The sequence below is a fragment of the Falco rusticolus genome, chromosome 7 (genome assembly GCF_015220075.1).
Source record: "Falco rusticolus isolate bFalRus1 chromosome 7, bFalRus1.pri, whole genome shotgun sequence".
NCBI classification, from domain to species: domain Eukaryota; kingdom Metazoa; phylum Chordata; class Aves; order Falconiformes; family Falconidae; genus Falco; species Falco rusticolus.
The window spans coordinates 59,849,353-59,873,146 of NC_051193.1; the positions used below are offsets into that span (position 1 = coordinate 59,849,353).

At 35.6% G+C, this 23,794-nt stretch overlaps 1 protein-coding gene across 4 annotated transcripts in view; it reads right to left on the minus strand.

The window, feature by feature from the left end:
- The window catches only part of HEATR5A (HEAT repeat containing 5A), a 78,171-nt gene that overhangs the window by 25,408 nt on the left and 28,969 nt on the right, over window positions 1–23,794 (minus strand). For 3 of the 4 annotated variants that reach the window (XM_037396150.1, XM_037396148.1, XM_037396149.1), the window contains exons 6-21: window positions 23,490–23,639; window positions 23,089–23,260; window positions 21,019–21,179; window positions 18,341–18,596; window positions 17,085–17,240; window positions 16,042–16,292; window positions 12,750–12,861; window positions 11,722–11,874; window positions 10,344–10,443; window positions 9,476–9,585; window positions 5,039–5,202; window positions 4,749–4,924; window positions 3,209–3,314; window positions 1,984–2,174; window positions 1,384–1,543; window positions 105–294 (exon numbers count right to left, since the gene is read on the minus strand). In XM_037396150.1, coding sequence (XP_037252047.1) covers window positions 105–294; window positions 1,384–1,543; window positions 1,984–2,174; window positions 3,209–3,314; window positions 4,749–4,924; window positions 5,039–5,202; window positions 9,476–9,585; window positions 10,344–10,443; window positions 11,722–11,874; window positions 12,750–12,861; window positions 16,042–16,292; window positions 17,085–17,240; window positions 18,341–18,596; window positions 21,019–21,179; window positions 23,089–23,260; window positions 23,490–23,639 — 2,608 coding nt within the window. Of the gene's footprint in view, window positions 1–104; window positions 295–1,383; window positions 1,544–1,983; window positions 2,175–3,208; window positions 3,315–4,748; window positions 4,925–5,038; window positions 5,203–9,475; window positions 9,586–10,343; window positions 10,444–11,721; window positions 11,875–12,749; window positions 12,862–16,041; window positions 16,293–17,084; window positions 17,241–18,340; window positions 18,597–21,018; window positions 21,180–23,088; window positions 23,261–23,489; window positions 23,640–23,794 lie in introns of those variants that run through there. The other variant, XM_037396151.1, reaches the window with a different exon arrangement.

The following is a 23,794-nucleotide window of genomic DNA, read 5'->3' on the forward strand; positions in this document are numbered from 1 at the left end:
TAGCACGCACTTATTTGTTATAAAATTTTAATTACACATTCAAACAATGTTTAGCAGCTTTGTGGCTAAACCAAACCAAACTGACACTATTGTATGTTGCATACCTTGCAGCTCTGGGCCCAGTGTGGTAATAAGTGCATTTAAACAGCGACCAAGGCTTTGGTGAACTTCAGCATAAGCAGGAGGCACAGTCAACAACAACATGAGAACAAGAGATAAGGTAGGTTCCACATGCACATGATACAAGGGGCCAGCTAAATCTACTACCAGTGACAGAGAGTGTAGTGCCCATGCCTGTAAGTAAGAGAAGCATTCATGTAATGTCTATATGATAGAATAAACATCTTTTAAAAATTCGATAGTTTAAGTGAAATTCTAACTGTAACTAACTAACAAAAGTTGCAATTTCAGGTTCCAAAGGGACAAATGGAGAGGTTATAGAAAGAAACTTTAAGAACCTGATGCTTAATAAGCCATTTTGAATATTTTACAAGGAACTGTATGTTCTGCAAGAAAAGAACTATTTTACACTTGTCATTGTTAATTTAAAATAAATAATCTAATAATAAATCAATTTAATAGTGATTATTGTTCCTCAAATATATTCTACTCTTTGTAAAATTTCTTGTAATTCCATGTGCAGGAGCAAGAGAATTATGAAAAAACACAGTGGAGTTTCTGAAACAACTTATTGGTTTAGTCTCAGTTACTTTGCACCAATACCTACATCTGTTTCATGTCAACATACAGTTCTTCTCTCTGTAAAGACATTGCAGATAAAGCTTAGAAAATTTTTTTTAACTGAGATTTAGATAATTACATGGAATACACTCAATGTCTCTTAAAGCTATTCTGATAGATGAGAGTTTTAGTCACAGAGAAATAATTTGAATTAGTCTTCAAAACATCTTGCCTTAGTCAAGGAAGTATGTTGACCAAGTTCTACAGCATTCAGGCTACAAATCCCTGTTATTTACTAGATAACCCTTCAACAAAGAAATGCTGCGAGGTAAACATCATAGCAGGGACAAAAACTGACATGAACAAAAAAGCCTAGGTACTATCTAGTCAAGGTCAAGACACAGGTGAATGTGAAATGAATCAATTCCTAAAACATCAGATATTGTTTTTCAAGCCAGCATATCTTAGCCTTATCAGCCTAACTGATCATTAAATAAGAACCTCCCATATCTCATCATAGTTCTTGCTTGGAAGTGGATTACGAGCAGGGGCTATGGTTTTGATTGTCTTTCCCGCCCCAGCCATCACCTGGGAGGTAAGCCTAAGAGTTGTGAAGTGTTATTCTTACAAGAAAAACTTAAAACTCCAGAATATAAATCAGTTAATTTGTAACATTGTATTTTTTAGATAAGTGACAAGTACCTGTACATCAGGAGAAGTACTGTCCTGAGATAAAGTATAAAGGATTCCAACACATGCATTCAGGTGCTGAGTAGAACCTATTCCTCCTAGGTACCTATACAGACATCCCAGAGCCAAAGAATGACCTGTTCTTGATACCACATCCCTAGCAGATTTTAACCTATTAATTACAAGGAAAGAAAGCTGTTAGTGTAATCACCAAGACTAACACTATGTAAATAGGCACATCTAGAAATGGAATTATAATCAGAAAAATACTTCATTAGACTCTGTTAGACTGCCAGAAGTCTAAGTTCATTTATCATCTCTTATCTGAAGGAAGCACCAAAAATATTTTAGATAAAGATGTTGTTAGAACAGCAGACGATTTAATTTACTTGAAACTCTATATGCTTAGTCAAACAATCTTCTTAAACATTAGGAAAACAAGGAATACATGCAAAAGTCAGACAGTGCTTTTGCCTGTTGATTTCTGAAGTGACATCAAATCCATGAAGGAAACCAGCTTTTAAAAATTATTATCATAACAGGGGCCAGGCAGATTTCTCAAACATTTTTATAAACTCAACCAATAACTTACCACGCTTTTTTTGAACTTACTTGTCAAAACTGACTTGTGCTAATCCAGCAGTGAAGGCACTGTCAGAAACCACCTGTGCCAATCTGGCCAAACACTCTGCAGCAGCACATCTTAGGAGTGGGTTATTGCTTTCCAAGGCACCCATTACCAATGTCAGGGCAGACCTTCTAACTTCTTCTGGACCTAAATTTCCCTTGCAGTTAGCCAAGTGCTAAAAATAGATATTAAATATATTAAACAGCAAGACAGTATAGTCATCAGAAAGTGGTTTTCTGTCAGTCATGCAAAAATTACAAGACCTGCAGAAGTAATTTGATTTTCTTCCCCTTTTATCTGAGGAATTCCTCTATTTTTATTTGCTGCTAGAAGTCTAACGCCATGTAAGTGTATGTAATAGCGTAACATTATAATATCAACATTCTGATTTTAAGAAATATTGGATAGATTGCAGCAGAACCCAATAAACCAACACACTAGCACAAAATTCAGAAAATAATATCAAGAAGAAAACCAGTGAAAACAGAATAATGACACAAAGAAAAATCCCAGTCTGTAAAAAAGCTGAGTATGAGCAAAAGCTACAGCACTTATCTGGACTGCATAGTAAACATGCCCCAAATGCAAATATCGCACAATGAAAGGTCTTGCCTATTCTGCAAACATTTTGCCTTAGTTTGAAGAAAGCCTAAGAAAGGAAGAATGAAAACTGCATGTGAACAGAGGAAAACACAAATACAGCATCAGGGAAAAGCAACAGATGGCAGATAGTTACAAGATTACTTTACCAATCATAACTTTTTTATTTATACAGTAAGAAATATGAAAGAGACTATGATAGTGACAGAAATGACACAAATTTTTTCCATCTCTCTCCTGTTTGAATGACACTAGTATGGATGACAGTATACTACAGTGTACTAGAATGGGTTTCCCTAACCCTTTAACTTTACAAAAAGGGAAAAATGAAACTATGACTCTTCAGCACTTAAGAAACATGTGACATCATGAAACAGTATGTTTATCACAGAAAACAAGACTGATCTTCACCTTGACTATTAACCAAAACAAGAACTTCTGTTTAGACATATTTGGACCACCAGATGCCATGTTTTACAGTACAAGACAGAGAGGAAAACAAAGGAGAGAAACAAAAGGAAAGAGAGAGGAGAGAAACAAAAGGAGAGAGAGAGGAGAGAAACAAAAGGAGAGAGAGAGGAGAGAAACAAAAGGAGAGAGGAGATTTACCTTTAAAGAAATAGAAAAGGCTGACACAACATTTAGATGTACTATTTGTTGCCGTGATCCTTTTGTTTGCTTTATGGAATTCAACAACTGTTCTAACACCTGGAGCCTTAAACAAAAACAGAAAAGAAACCACAGAATTAAAAATTAAGGAAACAAATAATGACTTTTTATTTTATTCTAACACACACAACAAAGCCTATATATTATAGAAAGAGGTGGAACAAATCTATTATCCTTACTCGGGCATTTTCCTTCAATTGGTATCCCTGTCTCCTACAAAAATTTTTAGTTTTCCGTATTAGAATAGATAATTACTCTATGAACATGAATTTTTTGCCTTTGTTTCTTTATAACATATGTATTTACAGATAATCACACTGAATAATACTATTCAGATGTATATGAGAATGATGCATTTAGACTTACAATTGAGAAAGGAATTGGGAAAAGAAGAACAAAAGGAAAATGCAATTATCTGCAGCAATTAGTTCAAGTCTTGACAAACAGGGAAGAAAAACCTACCAGCAACCTGGTGACAGTAGGGGTAAAAAGCCCAGACAAACAGAAAAAAACCACCAAAAAAAAAAAGCAGTCACTGAAGACAGAATAAGGAAGTAAATGCAAGTCAGAAGAATGTATCACGAAGTGTATGGCAATTTTATTAGCAGGTATGCTCATATACAAACAGCTGCCTCAGAATTACACTAAATCCTGAGCATTCTCAGCAGTGAAGACATCAAGACTCAGGACTCGCATGCTAAGCACTTCTCCCTCACAAGAAATGACAAAACCATCACTGTCCATAATGATCATGATCTGAGGTCTAACTACAGTTGGCTTTGAAAATATTAAGCTGTTTAATTTTAAAATAATTGCTTTGCTCTAATGGTGCATTCAATAAAATGACCAGCAGCACACAGAATAAGCAACAGCATGCAAAAATATTGAGGAATTTAATGCCTCAACTATGCGTGTGCTTCTAAATGTGAAACAAACGAAAATGCCATGTGCACAGTAGGAAGTTACATATACATAAAACCAAGAGAAGTCTCTGATCCCTTTCAAGTATTCTTGTACCTCAAGAGAAATGTGCTGAGACACACACTCTTGTTTCTTACCATCCACTTTTTATAAAGAACGAGGCAGAACAACACTTGAATTTTACTGCAGCTTCCTATTCCTTTTGTCCCTCTTTGGTTCTAAGGCATTTAGTAATTATGCATTAAGCACTATAATAATTGTGTAATATCTCTTAAAATAGCTACTGTTTTGATCTAGTTATTGAAACAAAACATTAATTTTCTTTGTTAACAGCATTTATTATAATCACAGTAACCTCTTGCTGGATGTACCTTTTCATTGTAATTTTAAACAGAGTTGAGTACTGTTAGTCTGAATTGTATTATTCAGATGGTTTACAGAATCCACTTAAACAATTCATTATTTTTTCAGAATTGTTTTCTTCTGTGTTCAGTCTCAAAGACTGTGAACATCTCTTTGCATCTCCCAAATTCCCCAGCAGTTATAGTTACTACTTTACCTGTGAGATTCTGCCACATGGGAAAAGATAACTCCAAAAAGACGAGTTGCTGCACTGATAACAGACAACACAGGAGGTAGTGGTTTAGGTACTGAATCACCTTTTGCCACTTTCTCATAAACTGAGTAAGGGTCATACTCCAGGCTGCCACCAGCTATGCTGTTACCTAAAAGAAGCTGCAAGAAGGAAAAAAGCGATAGCCATACTTCTGACCAAGTCAAAACCAGCACTGACCCAAATAATTAGAACTGTATGAAAATATAATACCATTATACTGGATCAAAAAGTACCTGCTCTTCGATAAATCGGTGGTCAGTCTCCTGCAGTAAGGGACCAAGTAAAAGGAGATCGTTCTCATGACAAAGGGGTGGAAGCAAGAATGTAGAGGCATCAATCTGGCTATCTGGGACAGTCAAATCAGCCACTAATTCCTTCAGAACAGCAGAGAAGCTTCCTTCAAATTAAAGGAAAAAAACACTCAACATTTTTGGTTAATTACTTGCCAAAAGCAACTGTGGGAACAAGTTATTTATACTCAAAGAGCAACATCCATCTAACATGTTTCTTAAATCTTTAAATGGTTAACTGCAGAACACTCTTGGTACAGGGGAAACAACAGAGCACCACCTAAGATAACAAGCACATACAGCAATCTAGAAGCTGAACAAAGAGCTCTACCTCTACAGAAGGCATAATGCCATACAGCTGCTATTCCAGTTAAGTTAGTTACATTTACAACTAAAGTACAGGAAAAAAGGCAGTTACAAGCACAGCCATATTTTCTTCTCTTTCCTGAAAATTAATGCTGTGGAATGTATTACGTAACCACGCAGGAATACTTGGATTTGGCAAGCAGATGTAATTTAAAATGTCCATAAGTTTGATAAATAACCAAAAGCTGCAGAACGTACTCCCCTATTTCAGGAGTTTGCATTCAAAAAGCAAAGCATGAGGAATTTACTCTAAGTTACATTATGATAATTTACACTGGTAGTTAAAACTTTCACATATTTTTTGTACATAAAATTTCAGGCAAGATTGCACATTATACATAAACAACATTAGGCATTCCGAGTCAGACTATTTCAGGTTATTAAAATAATCCCTGTTGTGAGAAAACATTTCCAGTCCTGAACCACAAGTGATGAGAAAGGTCTGGCTTATCTGGTAAGTTATATTGAAAAACACTGCAGAACTGATCTTGAAGAATGTACAGAGTCTTTATGCAAATATTTCACAAAAAATTACCTCCAGAGCATTAAGATTGCAAAGTCAAGTCTTCATGAACTGGGAAATACCAGCATTAAGCAGGGCTTGACTCCACATATCCAGTTCCTTGCATTCAGTTTTATTAGATGATCACACAATTACCTGTTTGCACTACAGATGCTTATAATTTTTCAACACGCTGAAGTTCCAAAAAGTGGGACAACACAGTTTTCAGCACCTCGTACGAGCACAAGCAGAACTGTTTGTCTAGTTGGAGCTGGTAGCTGCAAACAGCTATTTTATCCTTCCTGGATCTTGAGTTTGTTCTGAGAAAGCTCACTTCCCCGCCTCTATCCCCCCGACTCCTGCTCCCATCAGCTTCTCTCTCTTGCAGGCATCTTTTGCTTTGCCTGCCTCCCTGACTAATTAGCAAATATGTAATTTTTCCCGAAATGCTTAACTCGAACCTAAATGCAAAAGGTTGGCAGTATCGCATATATTCCAAGATGCACAGGTAGTGTGTGAAAGGGACATAAACTGAGCCTTTAAAAAAACCACAGTAATAAAATCCAACAACTAGAAACTGCTCTTTTGTTAATCATCATGGATGACAATTTAAAAAAAAAAAAAAAAGAAAAAAAGAAAAAAAAAGCCCCTTCCTATGAAAACAACTGTTCAAATAAAATTTAATGGAGACACTCAGCAATTTTTAACCCAATTAACATTTATTTTAGTCCTAGAGACTTGGCCACTCTCAACATGCCAAATAATATTATCCCAATGTAAAGCAGTTAAAAATTTTGAGCCAGACTGCTGTTCCAGCATTCTAGCTATTCATCTTGTCCTATTAAGAAAGTGAATCCTTGTATTCAATTTTATGGTTTAGACAGTGGAACATAATAAGCACAAAAAGCTTAAAAATGATAAGAACCCTAATGAGTTCTCTGAAAAACACAGTAATTTCAGACCACAGAAAACATCAATAAATCTAATAATCAAAATTCAACCTACTGAAATTATTTGTGTGAAATTCTTAAATTGGACATTATAATAATTTTTATATTATCTCACAGGAAATAAACGTTTTAGCCTCAAAAACATGAGCACATTATAATCCAAAACTAATGACACATGAAAATGTTCACAAATATGAATCATCATCTTAGAAACAGAACCAGCTTTTTCCAGCTTAACAAGTTCACATTTTGGATCAGCTAAATTGCAAAGTCTTAAATGTTCAGAGATGATGGAAGGCAGCAACTAAAACACATTAAATGTCTTTCACTGATGTTCAATTTAACCTAATACATTCTCCTCCTATGTGTCACTGCTAAAATAACACAAAAAATCAGCTGCTACTCATCTATACTCACACTAAGCCTCCATAAAATTCTGCTCTTTGAGCAGATACTGATTTTCAGCGATAACGGAAAGCAGTAAGAGAAACGTGAGAGAGGCAGAAAGAGAGCAGGAAAGGATCAAGCAGAGCCTGAACAAGTCCCAGAAATTCAGGCCTCAGGAATCTAAAGGTTTGAATAGAGGAAGATGCTTGGAGCTATGAACAAAGAACCTATTTTCAACTGTTTATTTTGCTGAGTATTTTGTTTTGTTCCTCTTGTGCTAAAGAAAGCAAGCTTTACACATTATTTGCAAATACTAAAACCTTGAGTTACAACCCCTAGTGTATGTTCCATCACTACTCTTCTCAAAAAGAAATAACTTGCAGGTTTCTAGCCTCTGGCTCAGTACCTAGATCGAAGAAAATGAAAAGAAAAAATGAAACCATGAACTGGTTTAAGCTTCTCATTCAGTGTGTCGCTCTGAGCCGTGCAAGATGTGCCAGGCTGTGCAACACTCCTAATATTCTTCCTAATAATAAAACTAAAATTCCACAGCAAAAAAAGCATCCTAGGTTCCATAAATATATTCTTTTCCCCATTATTTTTTTTTTAAAATCCTAGTATATTTGCAAAGAGATACAGTTTCTGCATGGAACTGTCATACTGGAAACAATATGGGAAAAACAGTGTTTCAAGCTTTACCATAAAAAGTTGTTTTGGGTTTTTTTTGGTTTTTTGTTGTTGGTTTTTTTTCATTTTTAAAGTATGCATATTTAGATGCTAAAATATGTGACAGACCTTGAAAATAAGCTCTGGTAATACATGCATTTCCATTCTTCCCCCACTCTCATATTGCTGTATTACAAACAGGTGGACAATTCTGAGACTACATCTATCAAATTACTGTTTTGATTCTAAACCTATTTACAAAGATTTCAGAGGTGTGACCACATTTATAACAAATCTTTTAAGCTTTTTCTTTATGTATTGGCTCTAGAATGCAGCATCCTCAGCTAGGATGCTCTCTCATGGAAGTCAGGCTTTGCAGGCCACACTGTAAAACACTACTTATTTTTCAGTTATGTTAGACCATACGCAAAAATCCCAAATCCACCAAGAAACCGCCCAACCTACCCACACCCAAATATCTGTATTCTGTGAAACATTGTCTCTTTAATAAAAGAACAAAAGAAATAACTTGCTATAATGGATAGAGACATCACTTTCAGTCTTTAAGCCCAAGTCAGAAATGATTATACACTATGCTTCAAGAGTTACACACAGACTTGTAACACAACAACTGCTTTATGGAAAAGGTCAGGAGCTTGTTCTTATGAAGATTCACTTAGCAGTTACCACTAGATGGAGCATACTATTTGAGTAAGGATTCCCTCCATGATACAGAAGATAGAGGCAATTCAGTGCCCGGCTTGCCCATATTCTCTCTGTCCTGATGAAATACCCTGTACTTCTCTTTACAACTGTCAAAACCACTCCGATTCCTTATTTCAGTCCATACAGTACTCTATGGCAAACAATTTAAAGCAGACAAAGGTATTTAATGTTTTAGCTGAACTGTGAGACTTGTGTACCTACAGTGCATAGTTACTGGATTAGAGGATTAGATTTTAAATACTGCTAGTTATGTTCTGCTACAGGAAAGTAAGTCTATCCCCACATTTTGTTGCAATTTTACTTTTAAATACAAACTCATTACCCACAATCTGCACAGGAACAGATTACTACATCTGTAATATATAAGTCTACTTGAAGCAATTAAATTAAATTTTTTCAATGGACTATATGCAATTGGTTTATACTAAGATTACACCTTTGGGTTTGGGATTCAATGGAAAGCAAAACAGGCATCAAACAAAGCAAATTCTTCAAATAGCTTCAAATTGCAAGGTTGTCTGCCTTCAAGTTTCAACTAAACATAGTACAAAAATCTGTATTTGTAATAGGAGAGGGGGGAAAAAAAGATGATCATGAACACTAATTTTTCAAAACCACAGTGGTGAATTCACTACAATTTCATCATATTTAAACAGAAGGAATAAAATTTGTTTATTAGAAATGGTGGAACTAACTCTTGCTAGTGGAATATATGTTGAACAAAAACTTAAAACCAAGCCCATGTTATTTTTAATGCATTTCTCTTTGTAAGGAAATACATACCTTCATAGGTCTTTGGAGGCAATACTGCTAGTAATTCATAAAGTTTATGTCTGTAAACTGTTGATGGTGTTTTTAAAGAATTGCCATATGATTTGTATATTGAAGAAAGCCTTAAAATATAAAAAGCACATCAGAGATGTTAAAGACTTTAAGCATTATGCAACACTCTGGTTTAATTTGTACCACTCTACTGAATGCTTCTAAAATCATACATAAGTACAGTTTTGATTTGCATTACCAATAGTAAAAGCAAAACAATGTATTTCACATGTTCTGACAGAGTATCTGTTCTCCATTCCCAATCATTATTTTTATTTAACGCTAGAGAAATAAACAAGGTTTTCTATTTCCTTTGATTGTACCTAAATTTATTACAACTAACCTTTTTATAGATGTATCTCTATAAGTTAAAGAGTTTAGAACTCAAATACATTAAATCACTACATATTCTTAAGGCAAAAGTTTAAAAAGTATAAAATCCTTTTCCGCTTAGTTCTGAATCTAAATATAAAAAATGCCCATGTCTAGAACTTTTTGTCCAAGCGTATTCTTGAATTGTTTTTTCTTTTATAAAAAACTACCATGCGTAAACACAAATGTGTATGTTTGATTTAAAAAGCAGAATAAAACCACTAACTTAACAAAACCATACAATAATTTCTTCCCTAGCTTTTTTTTACACGATACTGGAATCTGTAAGATCCATTATTATGCCAGCTATAGTCTTCAGCTTTACAGCTAAATTCTGTAATTTTCGTGCCTTGAGAGGAAAGTTCTTTAGAAAGTGCACTAAAATTAAATACAAGAAGATTGCTCTGTAGCTTTTCAAAGCCAGAATCTCATTTAACAGTTTTATACACATACTTACTGCGTCAATAAATCAACAGCACTTGGGAGAGGAGGAAGAAGTCTCTGAACAACTTCATCCGTAAGAAGACCAGCACAGTGGGAAACAAAGCTTTTGATAGCTAGAAAAGGAATTGGATTTTAACTTACTTAGTGTGAGAGATCTAGAAGAAAAAAAATCACAATAGTGAAGTAATCACATTATTACCTCACTAATAACCTAGAAGCAGAAGAAAGCATGCAAAAAAATTCTAAAATATTTTCACCAATAATTTAAGAAACTGATAAAAATCTCAAATTAAAGGAGTTGTAATGACAGATACACTGTTTTGGTGTCTCAGCTTGGACATTCATATCTGGACTTTTAATTGCATATATAATGCAAGCATTTTTTGCTTTTTGTTATGAATTGAGTTATGGGATATAACTCAACCTCATGATGATAACAAAAAAAAATGGGAGAAGGATGATGATCAGATGATCTGCTGCTTACTCTGCCAGTTTTCTATTTAAATTCAGCTTAATTACTGTACTTTAGGAAACAACTTAAATGTGCAGTAGTATTTTTCATTATATTTACAGATGCACCTAGAGAATATACAGACTTCCAAAAGAAAAAAATAAATATTTAAATTGTTTAGGTTACTTAAAAAACGAAATTGCTATGGAATTCCATGCTTTCCAATAAATTTTAATAGTGAGTGAGAGGGATGATCACTATACTAGGGTTCACATATCTGCAATGCAAAGAACCCTTCAGTACTCTAGAGTACATAACTGAAACACATTAAGTGTTTGAAGATCACCAGAGTAATCTCTTGGAAACCCAAATTCATAGTATTTCATGACGAAAAAATGCAACCCACCAGACAGTAGCCAAATACACAGTACTCTTTACTGGCTGAGAATTTCAACTTCCTTACTGCAGTTTTTACTTCAGTCTTCCCACTCTCACAAATGTGTTTGACTGACTCACCAATTCTATTTTGCTTACAGAAAGTTACATGTTAGGAAACAGAACTGCTATTTACCAAATATAATAGACTGTACAAACAACAGAGCACATTCCTGATCTGGGTCTTCATTCATTACTGTGATATGTATGTTAAACAAGAGAAAAGAAGCAACCTTCCTGATATCATTTACTGCTTGGAAACCAGCTGATTAGAAGAAAAAGAGGAAAAACCCTCTTGGGTTATTTTTGTCTGTTTTTTACAAAAATGAAACACATGTATATTTTATATATATATATGTAGAAGCACGTATGTTGGGGAGTGAATACATCTCTTACCATCCAGTGAAACAAACAATATGCAGGATCCTTGTTCTTTCCAAAGGAAAAAATAAACAAACAGCCCAACTATAAATATGCAGATAAAGACACAGTAAATCCCACTTACCACAGAGAGCACCAGCACGACCTTCCAGTGTTACTTGCCAGGTAAATGAATCTCCTCGTGTCTTCTCTATTTCCAGGTCTTTAGGAGATGATGGAAAGATGCACTTCCACAGTAACAGCATTCGTGGCAGATGGTGCTGGACAACTGCAGGACCTGTAAATGTTGATGGTTGTCATGGCAATGTAAGGATTAATAAAATTAAATTTTCTCTTTGGTCCTTTTTTCTATATTCACAAAATCTTTACAGCTGTGAACAAAACTTTATGCTATTTTCTCAGCCTTCTCATATGTAATTTCTCAATGTCTACTGTCTTGGTACTCCATTTTCATACATAACTACATACTCACTGACACATTTACTAGTGTGTCACCGAGCCAACTATAGTCTCTGTTTTACAAAGTACAGACCCTGTGGATCACCATCATAAAAGAGATGTAATAAGCAACAGTGATATTCAGAAAAGCAAACTTTTGTAATAGGTTAATGCACAAGGTGTGTTTTCCCTAATCTAAGAAAAAACTGGAAGCTGTTGGGCACAAGTAAGCACTGAAAACATGAATGGTGCCTTAACAATGTGAACAAAACAGATAAAATACATTTTTCAATTAGTAATTTAGTGATCACAGCCAATAATGTGACCACTAATAAATATGAGAAATGCCTGACAAGAGGGAAATAAAAATGATTAGCTCATTTTCTGCTGAGATAGATGTTGAAAAGTATCAGTGTAATTCTTCATGACCACAAAGACATTTGGTTAGATTGACTTTGAAATTTATCTTCTGCATTTAATTAATAACAGGCCCTACTCAGTCACTTTTTCAGACATTGCTCCCAACGAATCAATAGCAAATTTGAAAGAAATTACATTTTTATTTTAGAAAGTTTTTCTAAAGATTCCAAACAATAATTTATTTTTTTAGAATTATTTTGCAGTGGTAAATTAAAAGAAACATTAAAAGAGCTAAAGTCAGAGACAGAACAGAGAACAAAATGTAGTTTAAGAAAAATTGTAGAAAGGTACTACCTAATGTCATGAGGGCAGATATCAACAGCCATCCAGCCTGCATTCGCTGCAGTGAAATGCGACTGTTTTGAGAAGCAGAACACAACAAATCCTCTGCTACTGTCATGATTACCTTCAAAGTTAAAGAGAAAATCAGAGCATCAGCATCTTAGTAATAACCAGATATTCTTTCATTACTATTTGCTGTGATACTTAATCCTATTTCAGTGTCCCCAAATAGAATGCCATCTTCCCCTCACACTAAGGCAATAAACCGAGGCTCATGAAGATGCAATGACTGACTTCAGTGCTAGTCCTGGAGGGCTTCAATAGTTCTGTGGGGTACTAGGTAAGTTACTTTGTTACTTTGTTCCCCTTTCTTTTATCAGCAGTAAAACGATAGCTGATAATTCTCATAGGAATACACGCTGCAAGGATAGAAGTGTTCTGATACTCATTTATGCCACTGTATAGAAAAAGGATAGCATGAGGCCTGCAATTTAGAGCTCAGAAGAAGTGGTGAGAGGGGTAATGATCTTTTTATCCTTGTTTTAGAGTAAGGTCTATTACTCTCTGGCAGTTTTTAAATCAACAAATGGTATGACTAAACAAACAAGTTAGAATAGTATAGTTCGAATTCCTCCTAGCTTCTCTGCAAAAACTGCACATGCCTACTATTATGTCCTAAATGCAAGGTGACAATCTGCACTTATTACCAAAGCACAAGGTATCTAGAATTTACATGGAGGAACACATACTGTGTCCATGGACAATTACCACAGTACAGCTACAAATGCTAGAAGTATTCTGCAAGTGGTTTGCTTCGGTGACATTTCACATATGCCAAAAAGAATTTCTTATATCTTGCATTATGTCTTGTCACCAAAACAAAATGCTTATAAATTAGTATTACAAGTAAGAAGTGCCATTATCAATAAAATCATTAAAAGCCTCAGTATAGACAACATCCTTCTACAATTTTTTTGCATGCTATAATTTATTTGGACAGTATATTCCTTCTAAAATTTATCTACACACTTTAAAATGTCATGAAAGTTTGCACCTGAAAGTTTGCTTCATGAAAATTTGAAATCTGTATACTTCAAAACTTCATAAAATACCAAGTCTGAAAATACTAGTTTCCCCAATTCCATAATGCTATCAGGGAGCTGCAAATTATCTGTTTTATAGGTTCCTGATAGCATCGAAATACCCCATTCTACCATTAAAACAGTATCCTTGTTAAATAATACTACTAAGAATCACTAACAGCTTAGTATACTTAAATTACCTGTTAAACAAACACCCTAGAAAGAATTTCTTTAATGATTTCTGACAACTTTTCTCTCTGTGTACTAGGAGAAATGTCTTATTTTTGAACTGAAGTATAAGCACTAGTACAGAATGCTAAATATATACACACCCACTAATTATTTTGTTTTCTTGAATAGGTTCCACCTGCAACTCTAACTGCTTTCTCAGAGAAAAATGCATTAATATAAAACAGCTTCTGTCCAGGTCACTACTGTCTATGTTTGATATTTCCTTTTCAGAACTGCTCTATTTAACACTGGTCTCTTTCAGCTCCTCAGAAGAGCAGCTAGTCTGGAATCTGGCAGCATTCCTAGGAGAGAATGGAAAAGGGCTTTTGTCAGCTCCTCTGTTCTCCCCTCTGCCAGCTCAGTACAGAATACAGTGTTTCTCCCACACTTTTCTGTGACCTCCCATACCTCCTCCTGGCCCTATTTCATCTTACTCTGTTCCTCTAAAAGAAAGCTTTGTAAAGAATTACATTTCTCTGTTAAACAGAAATTTCAGCTCTGCTTAGGTGTGTAGTATTTGAATGGCAATTTTTATCTATATAACTGGGCAAACAATATTAATTTTGTTCTCTCCCTATGGTCTTTCAGTAATAACAAGGAAAAGTTTTTAAAAGCTAAGGCAAATTACTTTTTTTTTTTTGTTCATTTATAAATTGTTTCATCAGCATTTGGGACTTTGAATGTCAACAACGGTAGTTAGCAATGTCTGTTAAGGAGTGGCATGGAACTGTTAATACTCAACGACATGGAAAAGGTGGGCTAGAATAACTGCAAAGGACATTTTTCCTAGTGTACCAAAACATTCCTTTCATCTTATAGTGGTATAGTAACAAGAGAAAAACCACAACCCTCATGTAAAACTGCCACTCCTTCTCTAATGTCTGCTGGCTCCGAAACAGGTATTTTCAGAACTGAGAATGTAAGTTTCTACATTATGCAGAGAATTAGCAGGTACTGCTGACAGTGGTGTTGCACTGCAGTTTTCCAGCTATAACTCACTCCATGGATAAAGTTCTCATTGAGATGGAAACAGCTTCTTCTCTTGGTCTGTATTTCTATATCTGCACATCCCTAAAACTTCAGAGCACAGTATATTCTATCTGCTTTAGGGAAGGGGACTGGTACAAGCATCTTAAACTACGTTAATGCAAGAAACTGGTTTCTGTTAAATTCTGTTAAACAAAATGAAAGCATGTATCTGTTGGACTTAACTAAAAATTCTGTTGGACTTAGTCAAAGATTTTCAAGATAATACATAACTGCTGTTATTGGCGTAAGCACTGAGTAAACTGTACACTGGAGAGTCATTGATGGGCCTGGGAAATACTAATTTGACTTCATCTGTGGTTGGATGAGTTTCCTTCCAGGAAACTTATTTCTAACATCGCAACACGCAAAAGACCTGTATGTATACCTGCAATCATTTTTTAAAAAAGAAAGATCTCTTTCCTTTGGCAAAGTCTGATACACTTCAGCTGTATGTACTCTGAACTAGCCCTTTCTCACCATTAACACTGCTGAAATGACAGTTTTCTAATTTAAGTCAAACTGGGCCAGAATTGCAGATGGTCTGATCTTGCTGTAAAGAATTTAGTTTGAAATTCTGGAAATTGTAACTCTACTCAAGAAATATTTTCTCCAGGTAAACCTTTTCTTAGGCTGTTCGATTTAAGTCCTTACAGCTCCACAGAACTGCCCTCTGTCCCAAAACACCAAATTTCTCCCCTAACAAACTTCTACCTTAGAAAAAGGTAGCAGTACGAGTGGTTAATAAAGTCATTAGTGGAATTTCCTGAGAAATTCACAATCCTGACACAAGTGAGAAAAACACTTGCTTATTCAAGTTATGGTATGCTTCAAAATCCCCTTCTCGAGGAAAGAAAGTCTCTCATCAGTACACTGCGTTATGTGATCGTGTCATAAAGAATGCATGCAAATGCTACCACAAAAACAACAAAGAACTGCATATAAACAAAGTATTCCGACCATACCTTCCCTTTTCCATGTGGAATTCCTAAAGGACAGTATTTTACTGCACCCAGCAAAGCAGCAACAGCAAAACTGTAGCCAGTTATTGCTTCTGGGGAGGTTTTCAATGCACTAAGACGTTCAATGCAACGATCCAACAGTAGGGACACATAGGAGGGCAATGCTACTGCAATACAGCGCAAACACCAAGCTGCTGTTAGTCTAACTGAAATGCTGGGATGAAGAATGACCGAAATTACTGCTTCCAGAACTCCTGAAAAATAAAATGCATAAACACACTTAAGAAATATGGAAGCAGATTGTCAGACAAGCAAAAATGCAGAGAGAGTACTGGTGAATGTAGCACTACCCAGTCTGTGTACTTCTCTTTAAACAGTACTATTGATTTTTATTGTGAAATATTGCTTACAAAATTTAAATACTTAATACTTTTCAAAAAAGTTACGCTGAATGAAAAGTAATGATATGGAGAAAATCTAACACATTACACTGTTATTCACCAACATGCATAGAAAATATCTGTAAGTATTCTCAAGGAAGCAGAAATCCATGCAGTGGAAACAGATGTCTACTTGAACCCATTAAAAAAAAAAAAGCAGCTCAATGAAAACAAAGGCAGATGAAGGTACTCAGCTCAATCAAACTGATTTACTATAAACATTATGAAGTATTGGACATCAAATACAACCCTTAATGGAGATAAATTTGATAGTGTTCGTTGTTTTTTTTCAATTAACATACTAGTACAGGTTGGAGAAGATACAGAACTCTTTGAGCAATGCCTAAAGATTTCCTACACCGTGTAAGGTAGCCAACTCCCCCTCTTTTTTTTTTTTTTTTTTAAATTTAGTGGGAGAAAATAGAAAAGGATAGAACTAAGAAGGTCCAAGTGAGGAGCCTGCACACCAGAAAAAAGGTTGCTATAGTCAGTGCTAGACAAAGGATCCCAACGGATTTGAAGAATTGACAGTCGAGCCACCAAAGATCACAGTGAACAAAGGAATATATTTTGTACTCTGGCCACAAAACAATTCAGGGCCTGTACCTGTACTGGAATCTTGCAGTAGCGGTCCTGCTGTAGTTCCTAAGCCCTGGATGAGACTTCCAAGTTCCTGAAGTGCACAAACAAGCACATGTTGACTTGCTGTTACATCTGTTGTACTAATTCTTGTTTCCAGGTTACTGTCACTTATTGCAGCATCTGGTAACACAATATAGGAAAACCCCCATGAAATCATTACCAAAATGAAACAAACATCAGAAGAAGAATTTTGCTGTAGTAAGTTGTTTGTATTACCAAATGAGCTTTTACCGTTACCATTTATATTTACCAAACTGTTTTGCAAAGGTTGGCCTTCACTGAGCCAAGTACATTTCTATTACTCAAATGGATAGTGCAGTAACGTCTGTGAGGGTAGATAAAATGAACACTACCTAATTGCTTATCTTTAAGTGGTGGGGAACAGTGACTAGTAAGAAGCATGCTATTCTCAGCCTCACTAGTGACTTAAAGAGGTCATGCTTTGATGTAACTTGCCAGAATGTACTACATTGCAGGAAAAAAGAAAGGGAAGGAAAGAGTAAATTGAGCAAGAGCAAGCGAGTGAGAAGGTGGGGTAGGGAATGAAGAGGGAGGGAAAAATCTGGAGTTTTTTAAAAGTTCACCTTTTCAGACACAAATTATTATGCCAGTTTAGGCATCTAACATTTAAATAGGATACAATATGCTGCTGTACACCAGGGGATGACTGGTTATGCCCAACATTCTTTTCCCCTACAAGGACGATGGCGGAAGATCAGTAGCTTTTTTGGGAAGCTGTGTACAAGACTACCATGCAAGAGATCCGTTTTCTCCAGGAGAAATGCTCATTTTGTCAGTTAGGAACGCGTGTTTCTTTTTTGAACCATAAGTAGCGTCAGCTGCTCTGGACAGGAAGGCAGAATCTGTCTAGACATGTATTAACTACGAATTTAACTTATTTAACAATATCGTCTCTACTTTATTACTGTATATATTATTTTATTTCTAATTGTTAAAAACAGTATTTGCCAGGGGAAAAAAAATGTTATAAAAGATGTTTCCACTTGTGTGGGTACACACATGCAGAAACACAGACACATACACAAACAAATAACCAGCCAAGTTAAAAACAAAGCAGCCCATCGAAAGCCCCCTACATTATTATGGTAATAAATCAGCACTACATATTCTGTTTCTGCAGTCTCTGGATTAGGAAGTTGGACAATCACTTAAAAAAGGAAAAACAGAGGCCCAAATGGATAATCTTGTTAGACCCATACCCACAACTTTCTTCAGTTTCCAGATGGCCTGACAAATCTCCTTGGCAGCTGCAATTTGAGCTTTTTCCCCAAGAAGGCCTCCTACTGTAGCTCGAAGGATAAAGGAAACACAGCGGCGACAGCCGATAGCATCCATCTGACTCTGAATGGCCTTAGGGTGAGATGGAGACACAAGATCTAGAATATGGGAAAGGAAGGCAGAGAAGTTCCTTTCAAGCCATTGTGCTCCTAATGTAGAGACAAATACCACATATGCCTGAAAGAGATTTGAAAAGAAGCCATATTTTAGAGCAAAATCATCTGGAAAACCACTGCCAACTATCCCACATGTATTTTCTTCTTTTAAAAAAAATCCCTGCACACTGCCACAACTAGAACATCACTTATCTGAGATTACTTCTGAATTTACACATTCATAAATCACTTACGTTCTCACTTTCAGGTAGCTGCAAAATTTTTTTGACCTATTTTAATAATTTAAATTACTATCAAAACTGTACTAGCAATATTGCAGCCTGCTTTCACTGTAAATTAATTCAAGCTGCCTGCCCATGTTATTTCACTTCAGAGTGTGAGAAATGGCAGTTTACCCTGCACAGGCACTTGTTATGTAAAACATTGTGTTTGGTCTCACTGAACAACAGCTTCCAGCTATTTAACATTCTGCACATGGAACCCAAATTTAATGTATGAATGCATTTTAAGAACTACTATGTTACAAAACTATAACCCAGAACCCTGAGAGAATTTTGTTATTATAGGCTTTGAATTAGGGAATATTTGCAGCCCCCAAGCACTGCTCTTCATCTCAATTAATTTTAATTGTTTGCCTTGTAATGGAGGTACCATAAAAAGACTACGTTTGTCACAACAAAGAGAAAGAATGCAGAGTCACTTTACAAATCTAATCACCACAAGACCATTTGTTTTGCCACATAATACACTCCCTTACAAATGCCTTACATGTACATGTGTTGGGTTTTTTTAATGAATAGATGTGCTACCATCAAGAAAAGGGAATACAAAAAATGAGAATGTGCAAATGAACACACAAAATTCCTACAACTACTATCCATATCAATGAACTTCTATATTCACCTTGTACATACTTGTCTCATGTCTAGTATTAACAACAAAATTATTCACATTAAAAGAAGTACTGTAGATGGAGAAATTGTACTGTGAGATTGTGTTAGCACGTAACAGCTCTTAACAAATACTACTTAGGCTTCATAAAGTACCAGCACGTTACCCCTGTTTTATGGATTTGAAAACTGAGGAATTTAACAGGATAAATAGACTTGTGAAGAGTCATACTGCTATGGCTACATTTTGAATTACATCTTGAATCTGGCTGTGTCTTGAACAAATATTAATTCTTCTTCCATATGTAAGAAGTCATCTTCAGTGTTAATATCTTTTATAACTGCAAGTGCTTTCTACTCACAAGCACTGAAACACACAATTTCTCAAGTTTTTCTTATAGAAACATTGCACTATTTTGACTGTTCTGGTACAGTTAAGAGTGTACCATCTCTCACAAGTACTATTGTGTGAATGCAGACATGCATGAAAAAGGAGACAACCTCCAAAAAACAGTACAAACAGCCAAAACACTGTAACTATCTGTTCCTGGAAAACTAATAAAATCACCGTGTATACAGAACACCCTAGGAGTCTGGCATGCATTTTCCAAGCAAATAGCTGTCAAGGTATTATTGTTCCCCAGTCCTTCTATCTGTCTGCCAGAAGTTAATGTTTCTACCCAGCACAATCTGAGCATAGAAGACAATTTGTGAGCACCTTCTAGCCGTTTCAGTACAAAGTCTGGCTTCTATCAGTCAATCAAGCTAATTTACAGATTTTTTTGCACTGCAGGAGTTGAAATGCACTAAAAAAACTCCCTCACTGGCAAAGGGGATGTATCCAATAGCTGTGGGGACTGTAACATTAAAATAATCACAGCTGACTGATATGCAAATGTTCACCATGACCTTTAGTCTTGATTCACAGACTTAACATTTGAATATCTAGGTCTTAGCATGTAAATGTTGTTTAAGATAAAATTTACAGGAAGAAGCCAACCTGATATTATCTGAAAAATTTATACTGCTTTAACCAGCATGCACTATATGGTCTGACTTCAGTCCTGCTCAGTTAACAAGACTCTATGCTCTAATTGAGCATCCAGGAACACAGTAAAACAGTTATTTGTTTTTTTCCACTACATTTTGTTTTCCTTATTTTTCATGCACTTACTCCAAACAGAACGACTCTTTCAGAACAGGACTGGGAATGTCCCTGTATAGAAGGAAACTATTTCAAGTTCAAAGAATCCTTGTAACTTCTTTTCATTTTTAGACATAAGTTATTAATTTAAAAAATTTTAGGAAAGTACTTATTTATATCACTTACCTGAAATTTACATCATGTGAAGCTTTGACGAGTAATATATATTTAATTCTGAGAAGTTAAAACTATCAGGTAAACAATAAGCAACATCAGAAATCTTTTTTCTTTTCTTTCTAGCATAACTCAAGACGTAAATCACTATTTTAAAGTACATACATTTTGTCACAGATACAAACCAGAATGAAATAGGAGATATATGGAGAGCAAAACAGTGACTATAGGAATGTTTAGCAATCTCAGAAAATGATAACTAACGTAATCCAAACCTGGGTGACTCCAACTCTAACATCTCTGCTGACTGAACTGGTCCCTTTCAACATATCACCACTGGCTCGTAGAAATCCACAACTTCCACGCAGAAATCCAGTTCCCAATAGCTCCATCACTTCTTCCAAACAGATTCTGCGGAAGTTATGCCTGGTGGATGCTAAGAATAGTTGTAAATATTTAGAGGAACAGCTCTGTAAAACTTGTTACATTTTAGAAGAAAAGTTTCCACTCTAATGGCTGTATAAAAAAATATTTGCACGAATTCAGTAGCCCAATCAAATCCAAATACTGTTAGAACATAATTTCACAACAGAAACAAAAATGTTTTAGGACTCACTGCTCTAGCAAACCACAGGATTTCTCAAGTTCTTCTGCTTCAGCTACCTTTACATAGTTTAGGCCACCACCTAATATATATACATACATACACCCTCTGTCAGTATTTACCATCTAATCTAAGCTCTCTTTGCAAAAAGGTCAGCGTGGCCTACTCCTACCACCCAAAGCTGCATGAAAGCCCTGACTTAACTCATTGCAGCTTACCACCAAAGATAACTCTCTATTCTGAATTCCAGGCAAGGTGGATCATCTTTCTGCAGCCAGGTCAGGGCACAGCTACAGGTTCTCTTAGAAAAAAAAACGCATCTCACCTTAGTATTAAATTAGCTCCCCAAAGGAATGAAAATAATAGAATATGTTCACAAGCTTCTAGGAAAATTATTTTTCCCTAATTCCTATTCCATTGTTTTATCTCTTGATAGAAAGTTCATTTAAAATACATGCTGGGACATGTGTGTGCAAACTTAGCATGATGACAGCACACTGTGCAAACTAAGTGACCTAAAATTTTCACTACATTTTTCGTTGTCTTCCAAGTGTTGAAATGGGAAAAGGAATGATACAATATGAGATAGTCATGCCCCCCCCCCCAAATAAAAACCATAAACACAGTATCAGCAGGTTATCAGATACAATGCAGAAACCTCAGGACTATGCACTTCTTCACGTAATGCTCCCTCCACTTCTCCCCAGGCCCCTTCTAGCCCCCAACCAGCTTCTGTCTCACTTAGCTCTAACTTCTTTTTAACTAAAAATAACAAAAAGAAAGTAAAAACAACCAACCAAACAGTTGATAAGCTTCTTATATAACCTTATCTTAGCAGTTTAGAAATACAACCACACTGCTTACAAAGATCAAAGAAAACTACTGAGTCTATAAAGAGGTCAGAGTATTTCTTTCTTTTTTACTTTACTGGGAAAAGAGAAGTGCCCCTTGTTTTCTGTAACACTGTAACTCTCTCCAAAAGATTCTTAGAAAGATACTTTATAAATCAAGACTTCACAGACTCCAACACAAATACAGAGCCTCAAGAATTTTGAAAGGCAGTAGGCTGGGCTTAAAGCCATATAGTTTTGTCATCTGTTGCTCATTGCACTGAAGGTCTTTTCTGATGCCATTAAACGCAGAACACTCTGAATCACACTTACCTTGTGTGCTTTTATAAGCTCCTAAGATTGGACTAAAAACGCTCAGTCTGTATGACACCAAAGACTAAAGATATTAACTTTGTGCCAGGATACTTCAGTTAGATCAAGTACTGTCTGTCACCAAAAACTATTACATAGTCTGTTGAGTGAACAAAACGGCATGTTCATTCTGATCACATTTGTACTGCTAGACAATCTAGATGCGGCATGGACAGTTGCGGAAAACAGCCTGAAGGTATCTTAAAGTCTTTAGTTTGACAGAGACACTCTCTTGAGAATCTTAGTGCTTTCTACACTGCTTAAATTAATCGTGCCTTTAAATTCTTGAGGCTACCGATTTCTCTCCATACAATAACAGTCTTGTAACAGAGAAAATACCGAATTTTTTTCCTTGTATATTACTTCATAAATATATATCTATGCAGGTTAACACAACCAAAATCACAGTACTTCACAAGAAAAATGTTACAGAAAAGACTAAGCCAGAGATTGTACTTCAGGCTTCAAGAGAACTTGAGAATTTTTTATCATCTGACGTATTACACATGAGGAATCTGCAAACAAAATACATACTTTACCTGTTATCTGTTTGGATGTTAGAGCTCTAGCTAATACTGTGCCCAAAAGTTTTGAAACTGCTAATCGTACATCATAATTGGAACCTTCGAAGGACTTAAAACACAAGGTCACAACACTATCCAGATCTGTACTCCACATAAATACTGCTTCATTCTGAAGTTCAAGAAGACACTAGAGAAAAAAAGAGAAATAAAAATATTATGACGTAGAAAAGCAGAGTTCTCCCTAACAAAATAAGCATGTTGCTTCATACTGAAGTCACTTGAAGTTTTGTTGCCAAGGCAATATCAAACAAATAAAGATAAGCAAAAGATGTATTTTCTGCTGTATTCATCATCCATTAAGAACGAACTGTATTTAGGGAGCTTACTTAATAAAAACAGCAATTAGAACACTTTACCTTTGCAGCAGCACAGCGGACTGCCATAGATCGATCTGTCAAACATGATCGGGCAGCTTTGTAAATATCCCTGTGACAGGGGATAGCAGCAGCTCCTAAACCATTTAATATATTTTGCAAACTAAGCATGATTTCATAACGACCTTGAGACTGAAAAAATGAAAAAGAGAAGTGTTAAGGTTTTGTAACCCTAAACTCCTTGGAAATACAAAATGCCAACTACTGGAGTAGGTAAACAATGGTTTGGGTCTTTTAGACTTTTGGAGATCTGTTTATGCTGAAGTGAGTTAAAGCAGGTAACTTGC